Below are 18,976 nucleotides of genomic sequence, written 5' to 3'. Positions count from 1 at the left end.
GTTGTGCAGCGGCAGAGTCTACGAACGAGCAAAAGCGCACGCGGTTGTTGGGGGACAGAAGGATTCAGGGCTAGCGCAGTGCGACTCTAACGACAAAGAAGGATGCGGGTACATGATCAAGTCACTGTGTCGCCTGCATACACACGTAAGACTGCGAGTGAACTATTTTCAGCATTTGCCGTTTAAGTCTGAAGGAGCGGGAGGAAATCACGACCGTTTTTTGGCATTGGCAAATGAGTGAGCGATGAATGTGTGTCACAGTGATGTGACTCTCAATTTCTAAGTATAACCATTAGAGTTGCAATTCGCAACTCGAAAAGTCCGCCCAATCCGTGCTCTCCTTGGGAACTACGGTAGGTGAGATACAGTCTCACCCTGTGAAAATGGAAAATGCCCGCTACCTTCCGAAAACGCCTCTCTAAAAACAAAGTCCAGACTTCGCTGAACTGTAAAAGACTTGTTCACACCACTATCCCAACCCTGTGATATTTTTTTCCGATCCGTTGAACTTTATCGCACCTATGCCGCGCCAGCGCTGACCATGGGCTGGCGAACCTTGGTAGGCTGCTCACCAGCACGAACCACACGTTGGCCGTGCGAGTCCTTGATGTACTCAACACCCTTGGTCTGGTTGGCGCGCTTCCAAATCTCGACCTCGCAACCGCCGCGAATGACACCAACACGCATGGTGGAAAGCAGGTTGTGGGCGGCGTTGGAGTGGTCGTAGACACCACCGTTGAACATGGCGGTGGCGTCCTTGCCGAGACCGGAGCGGATCATTGCCTTGCCACCGGGGTGATCTTGGATGAAGTCGGTAACGTCGTGGACAACACCGGCAATCGCAATAAGACCGCGGCCGTTCTTGGCTTGGTCCACGTAGTCGTCCCACTCCATGACGGGAAGCTGGTCGAGAGGGACACCCCAGTCGAGCTTGGCACGCTTCTGGTCAAGCTTCTTCTGAGCCTGCTGGACACGGCCCTTCTCGATCTCGTTGGCGCGGAACTGCTTCAGGTCGTAGGCGAGGCCGAGCTGCTTCCAGGTCCAGATGCACCACTTGGTGGGGTCGTACTGGAACCACTCGATGGCGTTACGGTAGTCGCTGGGGAACTCGTGGTGGAAGTTGTGGTAGCCCTCACCGAGAGTGACCAGAGCCGTCAGGACGTGGTCACGAGGAGAGTTGCGGTCGTCGAAGGGCTGGTCACCGAGCCAGTGGGCGAGGGAGTTGACGCAGAAGGTGGCCTGCTGGACGAAGAAGATGCGGAGGATGCCGCCGTAGATGAAACCGCCCTTCCAGTCACCCCAGCCGAGACCGGCAACAAGAGTGGGGAAGATCAAGCTCATGAAGAGAACGAGCTTGACGTAGTGGCGGTGCTGGAAGACAACAACAGGGTCGTCGTTCAGATCCGAAATATCGGTCCGGCCAATCCTCTTCGGGTTCTGCTTCATGACCATCCAACCGATGTGCGAGTACAGGAGACCCCTAGAACGAAGGTTAGAAGAGTAACGTGATGGCTAGGACGATGAACATACTTGTGGACGGAGTAGGGGTCCTTGTCCGTGTCAGTGTAGCGGTGGTGAGCACGGTGGTTGCGGGACCACCACCTGATGGAACCCTCAACAGCACCGGCACCGACGAGAGCAAGGAAAATCTGCAGAGGCAGAGTGGCCTTGAAAGAAGTGTGAGACCAGAGACGGTGGTATCCGGCAGTGATGCCAAGACCAGTCCAGTAGTAGTAAAGGATAGACCAAAGGAGCGTCTTGAGGGTAAGAGGAGTCCAGAAAGCGGCGATGCAGCCCATCAGCGGAATACCGCCGATGAAGAAGCAGTTGAGCCAGTCGACATGCTTGTACCAGTTCTGACGGGTGATGGGGTACTCGGTGATGTGCTTCTTGGCCGGGTCGTACTTCGGGTTGCGGTTGGGCTCCGAAGTCTTCGCCATGGACGAGGGCTGCTCCGAGAGGAACTCGGGCTTGACGGCCTCGTCGCCGGCAACAGGCTGGTGCGAGGGCATGGTCGCAGTGGACGGCGTCAGCAGCAACGGGTGAAGTGGTGGCCGCGAAGTGTGCCTATCCGGAGGGCGGAGGGTGAGGGAGGGAGGGAGTGAGCGAGCGGGCTGAAGAAAAGGGAAGGTGGAGGGGGCGGCGGAGAAGGTAGTATTTAGGTAGCGACATTGAGGCGAAACAAAAAAAGGTGGTGGGTGCTGTGCGTGCTGAAGCCGCTCCCCAGCTTCTCCCCAACACCGAGCAGTACCGCCCTCAACGAAAATGAGGGCACGGGCCGCGTGTCGCGGCGTTGGCGGCTGTGATTCGCCAGAACGCCACCGTCGCGGCAGGTGCGCGGGTATCAGCCGGAAGCGAGGGCCCCAAGGCTCCTTCTGCCCTTGTTCCTGCTCCGCGACCTGGAACGTCCGCTGCCGCCCGCCCGCCACGAGAAGGAGAAAGAAAAATGCCGGCCTTCGCTGAGGCACGCCCTGAGCCCGCATAACTCTCCTGCGCCTCTAGCTGCGCCTCTGTCAGCTTCCGAGCTGCGTGCGGCTGCCGCCCCTTCAGCCCTATGGTGGCAACTCCAGGATGCAGAGCTTCTGGGGCAGCGATCCGCAGTCCACATGCCCGACACCAATCAGCGACTGACCTCGGCACTCGAAGACATCATCGCTTAGCTGTTGTTGTTGGGGGCCGCCGCCGCCAATCGCCTTCGCTGTAGCACATCACGACCACCTCAGTTACCAAGGCTTGTTTCATGTGGGGAGCTGTCTGTGACCCGGCTTTCACATGGCCGCCGATTACTGAGAGTAGCGTTCGACACACGGCCGTAGCATGTGCCGGGAACGGTCTATCATCCTCCCGGCGGCGGCGTAAACGGCAGTATTCGAGCGGCGTGCCTTTGAAGCCAGAGGCTAGCTTGTCATCCCCTCGCCCGCGTGCACTACCTACTCACCGGCCTACGACCACCTGGCGTCGCCTCTGCCTGCGCTGGAATCCCAACGCATCTGCTTTGATGATATCTTGACCGCCTGCCGGTGATCGCGCCTGGTCCAGTCCGAGACACGTATCTGCTGCGCTGTCGGCATGCTGTGGCAGCAACCTGCAGAGACAGGACCCGTGGCTTTGGTCATGACTCTTTGTGTCTCCTACTTACGCAGTCTAAACCGCTGCGCTTGTTGGTAAGTTAGATGAAATTTCGTATGCCCCTGTTACTACTCTGGGACCGGTTTGCCGCCAACGCCGTCGGCGGTATGGTCGAACGTCTGAAGCTAGATCTCGGTTCGCCGCCAGCACGAAGGAGTTTTCACCCACGGCACAGGAAATTGCATCTGCAGTGCAGAGGCAGCGCTGCGGCATTCGCGTTGCCACCTTCCAACGTCTGAATGTGGAACTCGGTTCCCGGCCTTGCGCAATGGCAGCAGTGTGGCATCCGCGTTTACATCTTCCAACGCCGGAACCTGAATTCTGGTTGCGCTCTGCGCGGATGAGGCTCGTCGTCGTGGTCGATGGATAACGAAATGTGTGCAAAGATCTCCCTCTGGCGTTGGCTGCGAAAAGGGTCACGCCACTGCGGCGGCGCAAGAGAATCATCAAGAAGCTTCGGCCATCAGGCGGCCCTGAGACTCAACTCAAACGCAGAGTCTTCGGAATCGAAAGGCACTCCTCTCGATGAACCCGGCTTTGACTTTGCCTCGAGTTTGAGCAATCGTGGCAGGGCCAATAGCACTATCGACGCTGGAATGGAAACATTTCTCGATAACAGCAGGAGCGACACAACGTCGATAACGGAAGCTCAGCACTACCAATATCTGCATCTCGCTCACTGGAGACACCACTTTGACCGCTCGGAGTTGCGTCGAGAGGACTGTACAAAGCCCGAGATGCGAGGATAGGTCATGGCAAGCAGAGGACGGCTTTCCTGTCGAAGAATAACGATCAGAGGTTTGCATTGAACTGTGATGACTGACTCGTAACAGAGAGCAACAGCATGGTGGAGACAATTGTGGGCCTTACGATCTCAAATTCTGAACACTTCGCCACGGAAGACGACAATTGAACTGCGCGATTCACCCCAGTCATCCGTGTCTCTTCACCCAGATCCTCAGTCTTGAGACTCCGCACTTCATCCCATCTCGCTAACGGAAGTCGACTCGCCGAGGACAAGTTTGACGCTCTGATCGAGCCTCAGGATTCTGCTCAGGCACGGAACCGACATTATGCTGCTAGACGGCTGTGGAAAAGACTGTAGGAGGGGAACCAAGGCTGCATCATTCGCCATACATTCAGGCAGCTTTAGAGCACCGCTTGGCGCGTGTTCATGCAAAGTTGCGGCATGAACTCGGGCATGTAAGGTACTGTACAACCATACAGCGCAGCGCACCAGCCACAATCGCACTGGGGGCATTGTTGCTGCTTGCTCTTAACCTTCGTGGCCTCTGCTATTCGCTCAGCAAAATCATGCCTCCGTCAACCGTATGGCCAGGCACATTATGCTTCGAGAAGGACAGCCATGGTAGGTAATTCGAACCGTTGTATCAATATCGGCTCTAAGGATACTCAACGTATATCCATCTCTTAACAGGATTGCATCCGAATGTTGCCTAAGCCGATTGGGGCACGGAATGATGTAACGACGAGGTGGGAGCTTCAGATAGTAATTTGTCGGAGGTCGGCGCTCTCGCCCATGGACTAGGTCCGGAACGCAGCCACGGCACTCGATGAGGGTATGGCGGAGATACAGGCTTTGAGCTTGCGGGATGACAATTGGTTTTGTGGGCGTTTGGTGCAGGACAGCAGCTGGGAGGTCGGAGCCCACCGTTATCGGGCCAGCCGCCAGCCAACCGACGGCCGGTCTGCGCCTTATCAGCAACGCATCACTGCACCTTTTACCCAAGCGTCGCCCTCAGCCCGCTCTCTCCCGCACGCCCCAGAGATGGATGCAGCGGCGGAGGACGACGTCGGATCGCATGTCGGCCTGTTCCAGCGGGTGCGGGCGCGGTCAGCTCCTCTCTGCGACCCCCAGGAGCGCCGCACGAACGCTTTTTCGGGAAGTGCACGCGAGTGCTAGAGATATGGATTTTTCTTTGACGCTGCACATGTCAAGATATGCCTCATCGCCTACACGATATATTTGCCTTCTGCTGCTCAGGCCACCGCAATCGTCTCCGTCTGCGATCGCCCCGCGCTCCCCACCAGGTAGAAACGCCGGTCCTGCTCTCTCCATTCGCCTGCGGGATCTACGCGAATTTTTTGCTCTAGTTCTTGTCAGCAGTCAACCCCAGCCAATCTCGAGCGGAAAGCTATCCCGCGAACGCCACCCCCGACTACACTCGGCTTACTTACACTCGATCACTCGTCATTCAGACACCGAGATCTCGCAAAACCATCCACTACAACAGACTTTGCATTGGAACAGAGACCTGCGACACCACTGCATGAACCGTTGACTTGCGCAACCGCCAAGAAGGTTCGACCAAACCCTTGTGGAAAAAAGTCAATCCGGAAATCTGAGGACTGCACGTCGTCACAATGGATGATTCTCCAGATCGCATTGGGCCTGATATGAGCCCCAAGCAGACCTTCGGAGATAGGTTGAGGAGATTTAGGAAGGCTGTTACCACAAAGTGAGTGATTTGACTACTGGTTCAGGGCTTTCCCTGAAGCCTTTTTCAGAACTTTGGTGCTCAATTTGTTTGGAGCGCATATCATCACCTTGTGTCGACTGTGGTGGCTCTTTCATTCGTTCGACATACTGACTATCCCTTAAGGGACGGCCTTATTGGTGACTACGACTATGGCTTCCTCTTCAGACCAAATCTTCCCTTCCTCAAGAAGCAGCGCCGTGCCGCCCCGTTCTTCGGCCTCCATGACAAGATGCCCGTCTTCTTGTCCCTTCTGCTTGGGTTCCAACACGCGCTTGCAATGCTGGCAGGCGTCATTACACCACCAATCATCCTGGCCGCGGCTGCAAACCTGGCAACAGAGCAGCAACAATACCTTGTGTCGACGTCCCTGATCGTCTGTGGTATCCTCTCGTCCATTCAGATCACCCGTTTCCACATCTGGAAATCTCCATACTACGTCGGAACTGGCCTAATCTCCGTTGTCGGCACATCCTTCTCCACCATCCCCGTGGCCACAGGCGCGCTATCCCAGATGTATGAGACTGGCTTCTGCCCGACGGATGCGAGCGGAAATAAGCTGCCGTGCCCCGACGGCTACGGTGCCATCATCGGTACGGCATGCGTATGCGCGCTGATCGAAATCCTGATGTCCTTCATGCCGCCACGTATGCTGAAGAAGCTGTTCCCACCGCTTGTCACCGGCCCGACGGTCATGCTCATCGGTATCAGTCTGATTGAGTCAGGCTTCCAGAACTGGGCGGGTGGTAGTGGCAACTGCTTGACGAGCCCGACGGGTATCTATGCACTCTGCCCCACTATCAACGCCCCCCGCCCTCTGCCATGGGGTAGCGCTGAATTCATCGGACTGGGTTTCCTCGTCTTTGTGTCCATTATACTGTGCGAGCGCTTCGGATCGCCCATCATGAAGTCGTGCGCCGTTGTTGTGGGACTGCTCATTGGCTGTATCGTAGCAGCGGCGTGCGGCTACTTTGACCGGTCCGGCATCGACGCATCTCCGGCTGCATCGTTCATTTGGGTACACACGTTCAAGCTGTCTGTATACGGGCCGATCGTGCTGCCGCTGCTGGCCGTCTACATCGTGCTCGCGATGGAGGCCATCGGCGACATCACCGCCACCTGCGATGTCTCACGCCTGCAAGTCGACGGTGCGCTCTTCGACAGCCGCATCCAGGGCGGCGTGCTGGCGGACGGGCTGAACGGTATTATCGCCGGCCTCTGCACCATCACGCCCATGTCGACGTTCGCCCAGAACAACGGCGTCATCGCCCTCACGCGCTGCGCCAACCGCAAGGCCGGCTACGCCGCCTGCTTCTGGCTGATCCTGATGGGCATCTTCGCCAAGTTCGCCGCCGCCCTCGTCGCCATCCCGTCCTCCGTGCTCGGCGGCATGACGACCTTCCTCTTCTCTGCCGTCGCCGTCAGCGGTATCCGCATCATCTCGACTGTGCCCTTCACCCGCCGCAACCGCTTCGTCCTTACCGCTGGTCTTGCTATCGGCTACGGCGCCACCCTCGTGCCTGACTGGTTCGCCTACGTCTTCACCTACGATGGCCCCAACCGCGCGCTGCTCGGCTTCTACAACGCCATCGAGCTCGTGCTCGAGACCGGCTTTGCCGTTACTGCGTTCGTCACGCTTATCCTGAACTTGCTGCTGCCTGAGGAGCCTGAGGATGATGCCGAGGAGCTCCCAGAGTTGACGGCGAACGAGGCGGATGCGGAAGCAGACCGCGAAGAGTGGCGTAACGTTAAGGGAAAGGAGATGGAGGCTGAGGCAGGTAGGACGGGGAGCGCAAGCGGGAGCGATATTACGCCTGCCACAAGGGTGGCTTGATTGGTTAACTGGAGGGCTTGAGATGTGTAGTATCATGAGAATTTAGCTGGGATTTATGGGATAGAGTATATCAGGATGTTTGTGCTTTTCTGCTCTTATATTTCAGGGCTATATTTATATGAAATGAAGGTATAAGAATGAGGAAACAAAAAGTTTTATGCTTATGCAAAGTATGACTGAAATACACACGAGTTGAATGTCGCACCCACGCGCTCGAATAACCGCAAAAAGGAGCGGACAGCACAGGCACCGTAATCGCTCGTGCTAGTAGTCCAGCCCACCGGCGCTTGAATCTACCCCTTTCGAGCATTCCGGAACGTCGCCGCAAAGCGCTTCGTGAATCGTGGTGTCAGAGCACAAATGTGCCGGGATTGCCTATTTGGGACTTTCCGGATTCCCCAATCCCTCCTCTTCTCTTCCCCCCGCACTTCCCCGCTGTCCACGCGACATCATATGTAATGGCGGAAGGCCGCCCCGTGTCGCCATGTTTTTGGGCCCCTCGAACTCCCGCTCGTGTTTTAATTGTTCCCGCCGATTGACAGCGACGTGTCCTACGATTTCGAACTGCTCATTATCTAGTAGTACATCCATTCTTCTTTCCAGCACTTGAGCGAGCGTTCCGAGTTTCCACCCAACAATTCCAGGTCGTACCGAAGGAAAATGTCCACAGCAGCAGAAGGGAACCACCGCCCATCGGAGATCAAAGAGACCTTCCACCTGATCAATGAACCGGCCGACGCTATCCATGAAGCGCTGACGGGGCTGACGCAACATCACCCGTCGCTGTCATACGCACCGACGCACAAGATCGTCTACCGCAGCGACCTGGCTGATTTCCGGAAAGATCATGTCACAACGATTGGCTTCTCTGGCGGCGGACAGTGAGTACTATTCTTCTTTTTACAATGTCTATGCATGGTCTAGAATCGTCTGTATCTGCATGTCTTTCTTGCAGAAAACTCACAAAGCTGTCTGACATTCTCCTTTATCACATCTTCTCTACAATTCTGGAGAAAGAAGAAGAAAAAGCTGACATGCGACCAGCGAGCCCATGTTCGGCGGCTTCGTCGGGCCCTCCTTCCTGAGCGCGTACGTGTCGGGCAACATCTTCGCGTCGCCGACGGCGGCGCAGATCCTCGAGGCCATCAAGCTGTGCCAGCCGGACCCGGGCCACCACCCGGGCACGCTCGTCGTGTGCGGCAACTACACGGGCGACATCCTCAACGCCGGCCTCGCCATCACGCGCGCCCAGGCCCTCGGCTACAAGGTCGCGTTCGTGCCCGTCGGCGACGACGTCGCGGTGGGCAGGAAGAAGGGCGGCAAGGTCGGGAGGAGGGGCTTGAGCGGGCATCTGGTCGGGCTGAAGATTGCGTGCGGGGTTGCGGAGAGGGAGAAAGGGGCGGCGGGGTATGGGTTGGATAGGGTGAGGGAGGTGATGGAGTGGGTGGTGGCGAATGTTGGCACAATGGGTGTGGCGTTTGATCGGTGAGTGGTGTCCCTTGGCCATTGTGAAGGCTACTGTGGCGCGCTTCGAGAGGAGACTCGGGCCGAGGGTTTCGAGGCATCTCTCTGAGGTGTGTTTGTTCGGAATTACCTAACTGATGTTCTGGACAGCGTCTCTCTCCCTACTGGCACTGTGGCTCCGGTCACCCTCCTTCCTCCTGATACCATTGAACTCGGCATGGGCGCCCACGGCGAGCCAGGGCTGCAGCAGCTTTCACCTCCCCCAGAGCCCGCAAAGCTCGTCGCGAGGATGATCGACCTAATCACCAATACCTCTGATGAAGATCGTGCTTTCATCCCTTTCCCGGACGGCGCCACTCCAGAGAAGCCTCACCGTGTAGTCCTGGCCTTGAATAGCCTGGGGAGTACAAGCGATGTCGTTCTAGCTGTTTTTGCAGAGCTTGCAAAGGAGGAACTGGAAAAGAAGAACTGTATAGTTGAGAGGGTGTTGCTGGGACCGCTCGTGACGAGTTTGAAGATGAGCGGTGTAGGAATTACCGTCTGGAGATTGCCTGGAGATGAAGAAACGAGTCCACTGAAGAGAGAAGAGGCATTGGACCTGTGGGATGGAAATGTTGATGTTGTTGCATGGAGACAGTGACCGGGTCTGATATCCTAGAAAGGGTTGAGAAATGGATGAGCAAAGCGGGAGTCCTACGGGCCGGTGAAGTTGCGTAAATCATGTTTATTACGCTGGATGCCGCAGGTCCGGTGAATTGGCCCTTCGTGTTGTAACTGATGTTGTCCAAGCCATCCTTTTACTCTTGAGAATTGTCTCATCTCCAGTTGCCTGTTGCTCCCTCAATCCACCTCCTTCTCCATCTCCTCCGCCAACCACTCGGCCTCCTTCCTCATCTCCTCATCACTTCTCGGCTTCCTGTCTGCATCCGGGCCCACAAATCTTCCCTGCTTCTCTCCGTTTTGTCTCCTCTTCAACTCACCACCGACATCTCCCTCCTCCCCTTCCATCATCTCGTATAGCTTATCTCCACCGCCCTTCGCGTCCATGTCCGCATCACGCCGGGGTATAACGTGACAATGCACATGTTCGACGCTCTGACCGGCAGCGCGACCGTCTTGAATCGCAATGTTGAGCGCATGCGCGCCGTAGACACGCTCGATGACGCGCGAGACGCGTTGCACGGTGGAGAAGAGGTCCGTCACCTCGGCGGGAGTGAGGGACGTGAAGCGCGGAACGACGCGGCGAGGGCACACTAGCACGTGGCCTGGCAGCAGCGGCTTGAGGTTCACGAGCGCGTAGCTAAGAGGCGTTATGTGGAAGACTTGCGGCGTCACGAGGAAGGGTCCGAAGTGGATGGGGAGGTTGGTGAGGGGTTTGGGTGGCATGGTTGCGTGTATCGAGGTCCAATGGCCGTCGCGAGCGCTCCTTGCAGTTAATTAGGTTGTCGCTAAACTTTTGTGAAAGTGGTGTTGTGGTGGAAAGATATTTGGAACCGCGAGGTGCGTCATCGCCAGCTTGCAGCAGCTCTGCCTTCGCCCTGCGCCTTGGCGCGTCGACCAGAAAATCCAACGTGCAGCTACCTCGTACGTCTTCTGCTCCCAACAATATCAATCGTCTCTTACACTTCTTCCAAAGCTCAAGCGCACCTCCGAAATCTCCCAGAAGCAAACCAATCCACCACAGGACGAGTCGCGCAGCCATGACAACCGTCTCCCCACCCGCCGGCTGCGCCTCGCCCACGCCCGCAACGGCGGAGGCTTCCTCCTCCTCTTCCGCCGCTGCCGCTGCCGCCACCCCACCCGTCTACACATACCACTGCATCTGCACCCAGCTCATCCTCGCATCCACAACACCGCTCCCCTCCCTGCCTCGCCGCGGCAACGACGACGACTCGGCCCTCCTCGACCGCGCCTACATCCTCCCGCTCCCCGCACGACCGCCGACCGCCAACGCCGACGACGAAGACTCCACAGGGAAGCAGGCGGCGGCGGCGGCGGGAGGCGAGGGTGGTGGTGCAGGAGGAGGAGGACACTACGCGATCCTGCTGAGCGTCCAGCTCGACCGCCGGCCGCGCATCGTGCGGCGCGAGGACGGGCTCGAGAAGCGGTGGGTGCAGCGCTGCGCGCGGTGCGCGTGCGTCGTCGGGTACCACCTGGACTGGGCGCATTTCGCGGGCGGCGCCGGTGAGAAGGAGGGCGAGGACGAAGGCGAGGGGAACAGCGGGCAGGCGGGGAGGACTGGGTGGAGGAGGGATGTGGTGTATTTGTTACCCGGAGCGTTGGTCGGGACGGATGAGATGGCGAAGGAGGAGGGGCCGCAGGGTGGCGGTGGTGCGGAGAAGGGTGTGGGTACGAAGTAAGGATGGCTGGAGAGGCGGGATTCTATTGTTGTTTGGGTTGGGGGAAGGAGTGAGAGGGTACAGCTCGGCCTTGTCCGACTACGTCTGGCGCTATTCCAGACGATGGGTACTGCGAAAGAACAGCCGGATGCCGGTAGACCAGGGAATCTACTACACTAGGATACCCATATCAGGCAAGCTCCAAAGCATGTCAGGAGAGATGACGAATCTGATCGGATCGTGGGACGGGGCACAGCCACGAAGAATACGGGAATCATGCGACAAAGGGCAAAGAGAGGAACGATTAGATTCCACGGATGTTGGTTTCAATAGGCAGTGCATTGAGCAGCCATCAAGCCTTTATATCATATGACCAAGGAAAAGAAGGAATAAAATGTGCCTGGATGAAATTTTAACGTAAAACCGGAATCCTGTGCAACAGTTCTACAACACTTGATACCCTCTATGACGGACCCTGGGGGATATAACAATGTTCACCCACCTCCTCCACAACGATCTCATCCCCAACTCTGATCTCCCCTTCATCTCCACTCATCGGCACCATCTGCATGCCCAAACACGGCCACTTCGCCGCGCCGGAGTCAATCTTTCGGTACTCTGACATGGACTTGTACGGCTCATTGCGTTCTCGCTCCGCAGTTGCTGGATTGACATTGATCATTGTACAACGCGCCGTGCGGCAGCTAACATGGTAGCGCCGTGAGCCGATGCGAACGACGCGCCAGTGGTCCTCGGCATATGTCGGTGGACCGGTAACTGGGTGGTGTCAGTGCAAGATGCTGCTGCTCTGAGTACGCTGGGGCTTACCGTATATGTTTGCACGGAAGCGGATGGCGTCGAGGCGAGTAGGTTTCGGAAGTCGGGAGGCGACATCATGGACACTGGCAAGATTGATGATATGGAGGGGGTACTAAGGGGTGTCACTGAGTAAGTTCCGGATAATACTCGATTGGAAGTTTACTTACTGCGTCTGCCATGCCGACGACAGGCTGGTACTCCACTTCCTGGCCTTTTCTGGGAGCGCAGCGGTAGACTTCGCGGAAGCGTAGAGGGTCGACGCGAAACAAGGTTAGCTGATTTGATATTCCAAGTGCATATTTCAGCTTGGCAAGTATTTCTTCAGGGATCTCAACCCCCATGTTGAGTGCCTCGGGGCACTCGTCCCAGATCTTCATGGGTTCACGTGGGTAGGCTTTCTCCTTGATGCGCTCCGGGGTCGGGTTAAAGGGAATTCGGAAGCAAACGCGTGGACCGTCGTAGTCTAGGTGAGTTTGCATCAACATGTTCTTGCGGATGAAAGCACCGAGCCTCTCGAGTCTGTCGCTGATCCAAAGCTTGTCTTCCATATACGGAAATGAAATGACAATGCAACCTTCGTTCTTGACCCACTCGCCGTTCGGAGAATAAGTGGGTGACGAAGGGTCAGGAACCCAGAGCTCGGTCGTCACCTTGGTCAGGTGCGGTGATTGGCGCTGAGTGACGAAAGACCACTGGTGGTTTATCTCCCAACTGCCGTCCTTCGCCACGGAGCTAATGAGCTGAGCGAAGGTGAATTGGCGGTCGTATTTCATCCCAGTGGGGATGACCTCGCCACTGTCGAGCTCGACGGGGAAGCAGCTTTTGACCGGATAGATACTCAAAGCCTTGACCTTCCATGATGACTTGTCTTTGTCGCTGCCTTTGGCGTATTTTGGATCATACTGATCTCGGAGATTTGACTTTCCTGGAGGAAGCCCGAGTCGGCGACAGCCCGCTGGAGGCTCTTGTTCCTGGCCTTGCCGGCGGACGTCAAGAGTTATAGCAGCGATTACAATGGTGGAAATGGTAACTAGAAGAAAGGAAAGGATGGTATGCCAGTTCTCAACCACGACTAGTGCGAGTATGCCGCCGGTTTTCGGAGCAGTTTCTGCCATAGAGAGCGAAAGGAAGCAGAACAGAGCAAATTCACACAACTCGAAAAGTAAAGGAGGGGGTGAAAAGAAGTAAAAGTAAGTCTGAAGAACGGTTACCTCATTTGCAAGGCGATTCTGACTGATCGATGTGGTGTTGAAAGAGGAAACGTGAACACGGGCGTGTAGCTGAGAGGGACCCGTGCATGACTCGGGTAGGTGCCTCTGCATGACTCGCACCACTCTGACGTCGCGCGTCGCTCGCGCACGACGCGTCTTCCACAATCAACCCCACGGCTCAGCCCGTCAACCCTTCCTCGCAACAACGAACCTTTCCCAGATTACTTATAATGGATTCTGTACGATAACAATGGCTCTTCAAAATACGAACCCGCCGTCTTCCTCGCAATCTACCCGTAAGTTCCCAGCTCTTACCGCTCGGAAGCTGCTGACTTGACTTCAGACAGGCTTCCGACTTTCTCTGCTTCTCAAGCCCTCCGCACCCTCAGGATCAGTGGACCTCGCGCCATCTCGACAGGTCTAAAAAAACTCGATGCGCTTCTCCAACCTCGGACAGCTACACCCGGACAAGGCGGGCTCAGCCGCGGCCAGGTGACGGAAATTTATGGGCCGCCGGGTTCGGGCAAGACTGCCCTTGGGTATGTGTATATCAATACTGGGTGGCCAACCTATATTAGAAGCTTAAGACACGTGGCTGAACAGATAATGCAAGGTTGCAGGCTGCTAAGAACGCACTACAACGAGGCGGCCATGTTGTATGGATAGGTGGGTACATTGCACTTCCAGTCTCAGCCTGTTGTTGACCGTAGAGCAGATGCGGCGACAAGTGTATCAAAAACACGTCTAGAAGCACTGTTGCTCACGCCTCCTTCCAAGCCGGAAGGTCCAAGCTCTTCTATCGACGAAACACTCTCCGCCGCCGATATGCTCCCTCGATTTCACCATTACTCTACCCGGACTTTGGCTCATCTAATCGCGCTGACCGCACATCCGGTCACGGCTTTTCCTCCTGAAGGCACCTCGTTGGTCGTCATCGACTCAGTGTCCACCTTATTTGACCATGCCTATCCACGGACTAGTGCTGCGAAAGGGAACAAAAATGACAATTCGAAATGGGCAGCAGGCCGCCGGTATGCTGTCATGAGTAGTTTAGTGTCTACACTAGGCAAGATTGCAGCGGTACGCGACATACCGGTTCTGCTCACAAACCAAGTGGTGACTCGATTCCGGGAGGAGTCCAATGCATTGCTGGTGCCGGCCATGGCTGGACTGGAATGGGACAATGGTATCGCGACGCGACTGGTAATTTTTCAAGATTGGCCGCCAGACCCGGGGAGGCTGGCTGGAATGGATGACGAAAAGCGAAAGAAGATAAGATACATTGGCGTTGTAAAGGTTGCAGGAATAGGTCTGAATGAGGGCGACGGACTGGGCGCTGTGATCCCATTCATCGTAGAACCCGTGAGTCAATTCCTTTCCGTTATTGCCCATAGCTGATGTTCCCCAGTCCGGACTTTCGGACGTCGATCTGAGAACGGTCGAGGTACCGCTTGAGACATTAACGTCGCCTGCACGACCTTCCACCACCAGAAGGCTGAATGAAGTTCCCGACTCAGAGGATGAACTTAGTTCAGATGAGATGTACGGGTGGGGCGAAGATGACGAGCTCGCCGCTGAAGGCCTTCTAATAGATGAAGCAGCTCTAGCAGCTGAGCGTTCCGACGAAAAATCGGATCAACCGCCACAAAAGAGAACCAGAACTGAAGAATCAGCTTCAAGGATATCTCCTGAGCAAGAATAGAGTTTTGTACAGTGTAAACGATATTGTTCGAAAGATGCAGCACGGGATCTGAATCAGGTCCTCTAGCACCTGGATTGGAGGTTCGGCAAAGGTGGACTCGCACTTTGCCTCCCGATCTGTCTGGAATGTACAGCATGCCCATGCTGAACTATACCGGATACCAGACTGCTATGAACGCGAGACCAGTGTCGATCTGCTGACAGCGCCCACGGTTTGCCCACCAGAGTTCGAGACGCGCGTACCGGTGCTCATAGAACCCAACCCAATATGCTGCTCTTCCGCCAGACAACCCGAGTGCACAATCTATCTCTTCGGTTCAACGCCTCTGTTTGGACCGCTATCATAGTGGTACGCGCTGCTAGAGCTTAAAAGGTCTTGTGCCGCTGCTATGCGTCCTCCCACGGGCCGAGTCCGAAGTTCTCTTCGGAGATGATCTACCGACAGTCGGCGGTGAATTTATCACGGATCACCACAGAACTCTGCAGCAAGACACGAGCTTGTTGGGGGTGGGCACTGAGTGTGTAGCTCTGGATGATGGAGATGTAAATGTTGATGTAGAGGATAGATTTGGTATTCTTTTAAGTGTTGGAACCTTGTGTCTGCCTCATGTGCGAGTGATACTTCCTTTGGAAGCGGAATCAAAGTTGCAGCCCTATAAAGATCAGGGTGGCTACTTGCTTTCTATTGCCTTCAGGCTCGATCATCACTCGTAGTCGGACTCGTTCTTCGATGCCGGCACTGCAGCTTCACAGTGAATTGGAAGGGACTATCTCACGCACACGTTGGGTCTGTCCACAATGAAGCATCGGTAAGAGTCGAATTCTAAGATGTATATCTAAATGAAAACGCTGCCTTTACTCTAGATCATAGAGACCCCGCCCACTCATCTCAGAAAATTGTTATAGACATGGGATATACGTTGTACACACCAAATGAACTCCCACTCGGAACCTATGCCACTTTTCTTTTGCCCTCAAGAGGGCTGTAAGGTAGCACAGCTCAGTGGACACCGGTGAACCTTTACGAAAACCCCTATTACTTGCCCCAACCCACGGAATCAGAAGGAGAGAAAAAAGAGAAACCCTTGTTCAGAAATCCTCAAAGGCTGATTTCCTGGAGAGTGTCCTTGCAGCTTTGGAGGAACCACCATTCTGCGAGGAGGCATTAGCATTTCTGCTGGAAAGTGAAAGCAGCGCAACTAACCGGTGGCAGCAGCAGCGATGTTCTCTGCATTCTGGTAAGGCTTCAGAGCATTCGGATGCATCTCATCCTCGTGATTAACCCAGTCACTCAGGAAAGCACGGGCGGCATCAACATAGTCATCGCCGTAACCAACCACATCGTCAGTGCCGTGTGACCTGAAGCCGTCTTGGGCCCTACACCAAAAGCAAAGTTCTTCAGTATAGATAACGAGGAGGAATGGGCCCACTACGCCATTGCAACTTACCGCTCTGGCATGCCGGCCGCCGTCCCCACCGCATCAAGATGCGTCATCTCGTGGAGGATAGTGTGGCCCGCGGTCTCAAAGTCCTTGAACTTCTGACCCGTCTGGCACCAGCTGCCGCGCTTGTCGCCGTCGTAATTCTTCGAGTCGAGGTTGTTCGCGGTCCTGGCGGACGTGAAAAAGAGCGGGCAGATCTTCATCTCGCGGCGGGGGACGTCGTCGATGGGCGGTGTCGCGTCGGTGACGGCGAGGCTGTTGGCCTCATCTCCAGTGCAACTATTGACACAGCGTATGGTGAACTGGTAGGGGGCAGTGGAAGGATCGTTATTCATTGCGATCGTTGCCCAGAGGTCCGTCGCGTGGCTTTTGTCGTCCTTGCGGAGGTAATGTGTGAAGCTGTGATAACATACTGTAAGGTCTTTTTCTTTTTTTTTTCCCGGGGATAAAAAAGGCTTACGCAGTGCTTTCATCGTCAATGCCCTCCGCAATTTTAGCCAATGCCGCAGCATCGTCAAGAGCTTTTTGGATCCTGTCCGTGTTACCTCCGCAATCAACAATTTCGTACGAGTCGTCTCGACGGAGAAGCGCATGAGGCACAGCATTAACGACAGCCGCCGTTGAGAACAGTGCCCATGAGAGGCCGGTTGTGCTGAATGGAGAAATCATCTTGACGGATTGGGAAGTGATAGAGTATGGGGCGGGGCAGGTAGATTTAAATATGTACTTGTTAATTCTACTAAGTGAAGTAGCTGTGGAGACTGTGAGCTTGAGCTTTACTTTATATCTGAGCATTGCAACTTGATAGTGAAGAGCAGAAATGGAAGATTAGAGATTGGTACATTCAGCCACCACACATTCCCCCTCGCATCTACGGGTAGATCTAAAATCGCGAATCCTACAGGAAAAGCTTATATGAGCACTTTGCGATTAATATATTAGAATAGCATAATTTCACGAAAAGACTAACGTCTACGAAGTTAGTTCCCAGGGAGTAGTATAACAACAGTTAGAACGGACCGTAGAATCCGTGTCCAAGACCCCAAAATAGGAATTACGCATGTTGCTTCTGTGGCACAGAATCCTGATTGTGGCTGATCGAGTGAGACCATTGTTGTTCTAGACTGACAAGAACAGGGTGGGGGCGGGGTACTGTTGCCTACGATCGGTGGCTGTGTGAGGGTCGTCTGTGGTAGCAGGATCATTAACGTCGATCTAATCCTTCTAGCTTATTGTTACTATATCTACACCAGAGGATCCTGGCCCTACCAAAGTATTCTAAAGCAAGCCTTCTTATCAATTCATCTCCCATCTCAAACACCTCTTCCGTCACAACAATGGTTCTCATCAAGAAAATCTGTCCTCCAGAACGGCGCAAAGCCACCATCGCCGTGTCAGCATCTCCATCATCACCCACCCTCTCCATCAACAACAACCAGCAGGACTTCCAACTCCGCATCTCGCTCCGCATCGCGGAAACCACCCGCCCAGGCCAAGCCATCACCATCAGCACCAACGGCACCGTATTCGCGCCGCTCAACCCGGCAGGCCAAGTGGACACGCTTTCCCGGGGCACCGTCTCGCTGGCGGCGGTCGTCGAGCCGCCCGTCGAAGGCAACCTCCGTCGCTATATCCAGCTCGGAAACTTCAAGACGCATGAAGCGCGCCGGGAGTCGCCGCCGGCGGACCTGAAGGAGCGGCCGTGGGTGCACCTCTTGACCATTCCCGCCGAGGGCAGCGTCGAGGTTGCGCACGACCTGCCCGTCAGCCGCATCTTCCGACATGAGGAGAAGCTGACCAAGGAGGATGTGGTGGGCGAGTCGTGGCGGTTCAGGCTGAATGATGGTTACGTGGGGACGACGTGGTGGTGCTGGGGAGATCTGGAGGGTGATCTGAAGGAGAAGCGGCTGTCGCCTTGGCATGAGGGTATGCTTTCTCGGTCGTACGGTGAGCCAAAGCCGGATGTTGATGATGGCTGGGTACTGGGGTGCAATCCTGTCGAGCTTATCTTTGAGGATCAGACCGCCGGTGCGGAGTTTCAGTTTGTGGAGTAGCATGAAACTGATCTTTTGGGCTGTGCATTCATGGCACGGTTATGATGTAGAGGCGACAGATCCTGCATATAACTCGTCAAAGAAAGCTGCTATCTCCATATTTGCAAGACTAGAGCAGTTCGTGGATCATTGTTACTCAAGATCACTCGAGCAAACTGAACACAATCTAATAGTAACTAGGATATCATATCAAAAGGCTTCGTAGGAATCCTCCGCGGCCAATTCGTGTTGATTTTCAATTTCAGACTGTAGTTAAGAAGAGAAAAAAGAAAGATAGAATAAGAAACAGAGACTGCTCTCCAAAAATCTTTAGAGGAATATAAGCTGATGAAAGTTAAAAAAAAAAAAAGAAAGTACCCTTTTCAAACACCAGGGCCAGATTGCCCAATCGCTAAAATGGTATAGTGCTCCCTTACAAATTCCAAACCACTTTTATACGTGCCAGCCGTATATGCCTTTCATTAGATATCTCCACCTTGTTTCTC

The 18,976-nt window shown here is 55.1% G+C and overlaps 8 protein-coding genes across 8 annotated transcripts; 4 read left to right on the top strand and 4 right to left on the bottom strand.

Annotated features, from left to right (window-relative positions):
* Positions 1–519: 519 nt before the first annotated feature.
* Positions 520–2,012, bottom strand: LTHEOB_8873 (Acyl- desaturase; the record flags this gene model as incomplete). The annotated part of the gene is made up of 2 exons (XM_035518398.1): positions 520–1,480; positions 1,531–2,012. The coding sequence occupies 2 exons, from the start codon at positions 2,010–2,012 to the stop codon at positions 520–522; spliced, it is 1,443 nt and encodes a 480-aa protein (XP_035369772.1).
* Positions 2,013–5,514: 3,502 nt separating this feature from the next.
* Positions 5,515–7,461, top strand: LTHEOB_8872 (Purine permease; the record flags this gene model as incomplete). The annotated part of the gene is made up of 2 exons (XM_035518397.1): positions 5,515–5,609; positions 5,754–7,461. 2 exons carry the CDS (start codon positions 5,515–5,517, stop codon positions 7,459–7,461), a joined length of 1,803 nt encoding a protein of 600 aa, XP_035369771.1.
* A 660-nt stretch (positions 7,462–8,121) lies between these two features.
* LTHEOB_8871 (Dihydroxyacetone kinase) lies at positions 8,122–9,565 on the top strand (the record flags this gene model as incomplete). The annotated part of the gene is made up of 3 exons (XM_035518396.1): positions 8,122–8,342; positions 8,506–8,946; positions 9,076–9,565. The coding sequence occupies 3 exons, from the start codon at positions 8,122–8,124 to the stop codon at positions 9,563–9,565; spliced, it is 1,152 nt and encodes a 383-aa protein (XP_035369770.1).
* Positions 9,566–9,765: 200 nt separating this feature from the next.
* Positions 9,766–10,311, bottom strand: LTHEOB_8870 (Hit domain protein; the record flags this gene model as incomplete). Its single annotated transcript, XM_035518395.1, has 1 exon — positions 9,766–10,311. The coding sequence occupies one exon, from the start codon at positions 10,309–10,311 to the stop codon at positions 9,766–9,768; it is 546 nt and encodes a 181-aa protein (XP_035369769.1).
* A 314-nt stretch (positions 10,312–10,625) lies between these two features.
* Positions 10,626–11,285, top strand: LTHEOB_8869 (uncharacterized protein; the record flags this gene model as incomplete). The annotated part of the gene is made up of 1 exon (XM_035518393.1): positions 10,626–11,285. The coding sequence occupies one exon, from the start codon at positions 10,626–10,628 to the stop codon at positions 11,283–11,285; it is 660 nt and encodes a 219-aa protein (XP_035369768.1).
* A 442-nt stretch (positions 11,286–11,727) lies between these two features.
* Positions 11,728–13,198, bottom strand: LTHEOB_8868 (Molybdenum cofactor sulfurase; the record flags this gene model as incomplete). The annotated part of the gene is made up of 3 exons (XM_035518392.1): positions 11,728–12,041; positions 12,093–12,195; positions 12,251–13,198. The coding sequence occupies 3 exons, from the start codon at positions 13,196–13,198 to the stop codon at positions 11,728–11,730; spliced, it is 1,365 nt and encodes a 454-aa protein (XP_035369767.1).
* A 2,896-nt stretch (positions 13,199–16,094) lies between these two features.
* On the bottom strand, positions 16,095–17,106 carry LTHEOB_8867 (Sgnh hydrolase; the record flags this gene model as incomplete). The annotated part of the gene is made up of 4 exons (XM_035518391.1): positions 16,095–16,147; positions 16,200–16,372; positions 16,444–16,836; positions 16,898–17,106. 4 exons carry the CDS (start codon positions 17,104–17,106, stop codon positions 16,095–16,097), a joined length of 828 nt encoding a protein of 275 aa, XP_035369766.1.
* A 668-nt stretch (positions 17,107–17,774) lies between these two features.
* LTHEOB_8866 (Aconitate hydratase 1) lies at positions 17,775–18,491 on the top strand (the record flags this gene model as incomplete). Its single annotated transcript, XM_035518390.1, has 1 exon — positions 17,775–18,491. The coding sequence occupies one exon, from the start codon at positions 17,775–17,777 to the stop codon at positions 18,489–18,491; it is 717 nt and encodes a 238-aa protein (XP_035369765.1).
* Between the last annotated feature and the right edge of the window lie 485 nt (positions 18,492–18,976).

The sequence above is a fragment of the Lasiodiplodia theobromae genome, assembly GCF_012971845.1.
Source record: "Lasiodiplodia theobromae strain AM2As chromosome Unknown scaffold_29, whole genome shotgun sequence".
Taxonomy (NCBI): Eukaryota; Fungi; Ascomycota; class Dothideomycetes; order Botryosphaeriales; family Botryosphaeriaceae; genus Lasiodiplodia; species Lasiodiplodia theobromae.
Note: the sequence above shows the minus strand (reverse complement) of the source record. Positions and strands in the feature narration are given on the sequence as shown.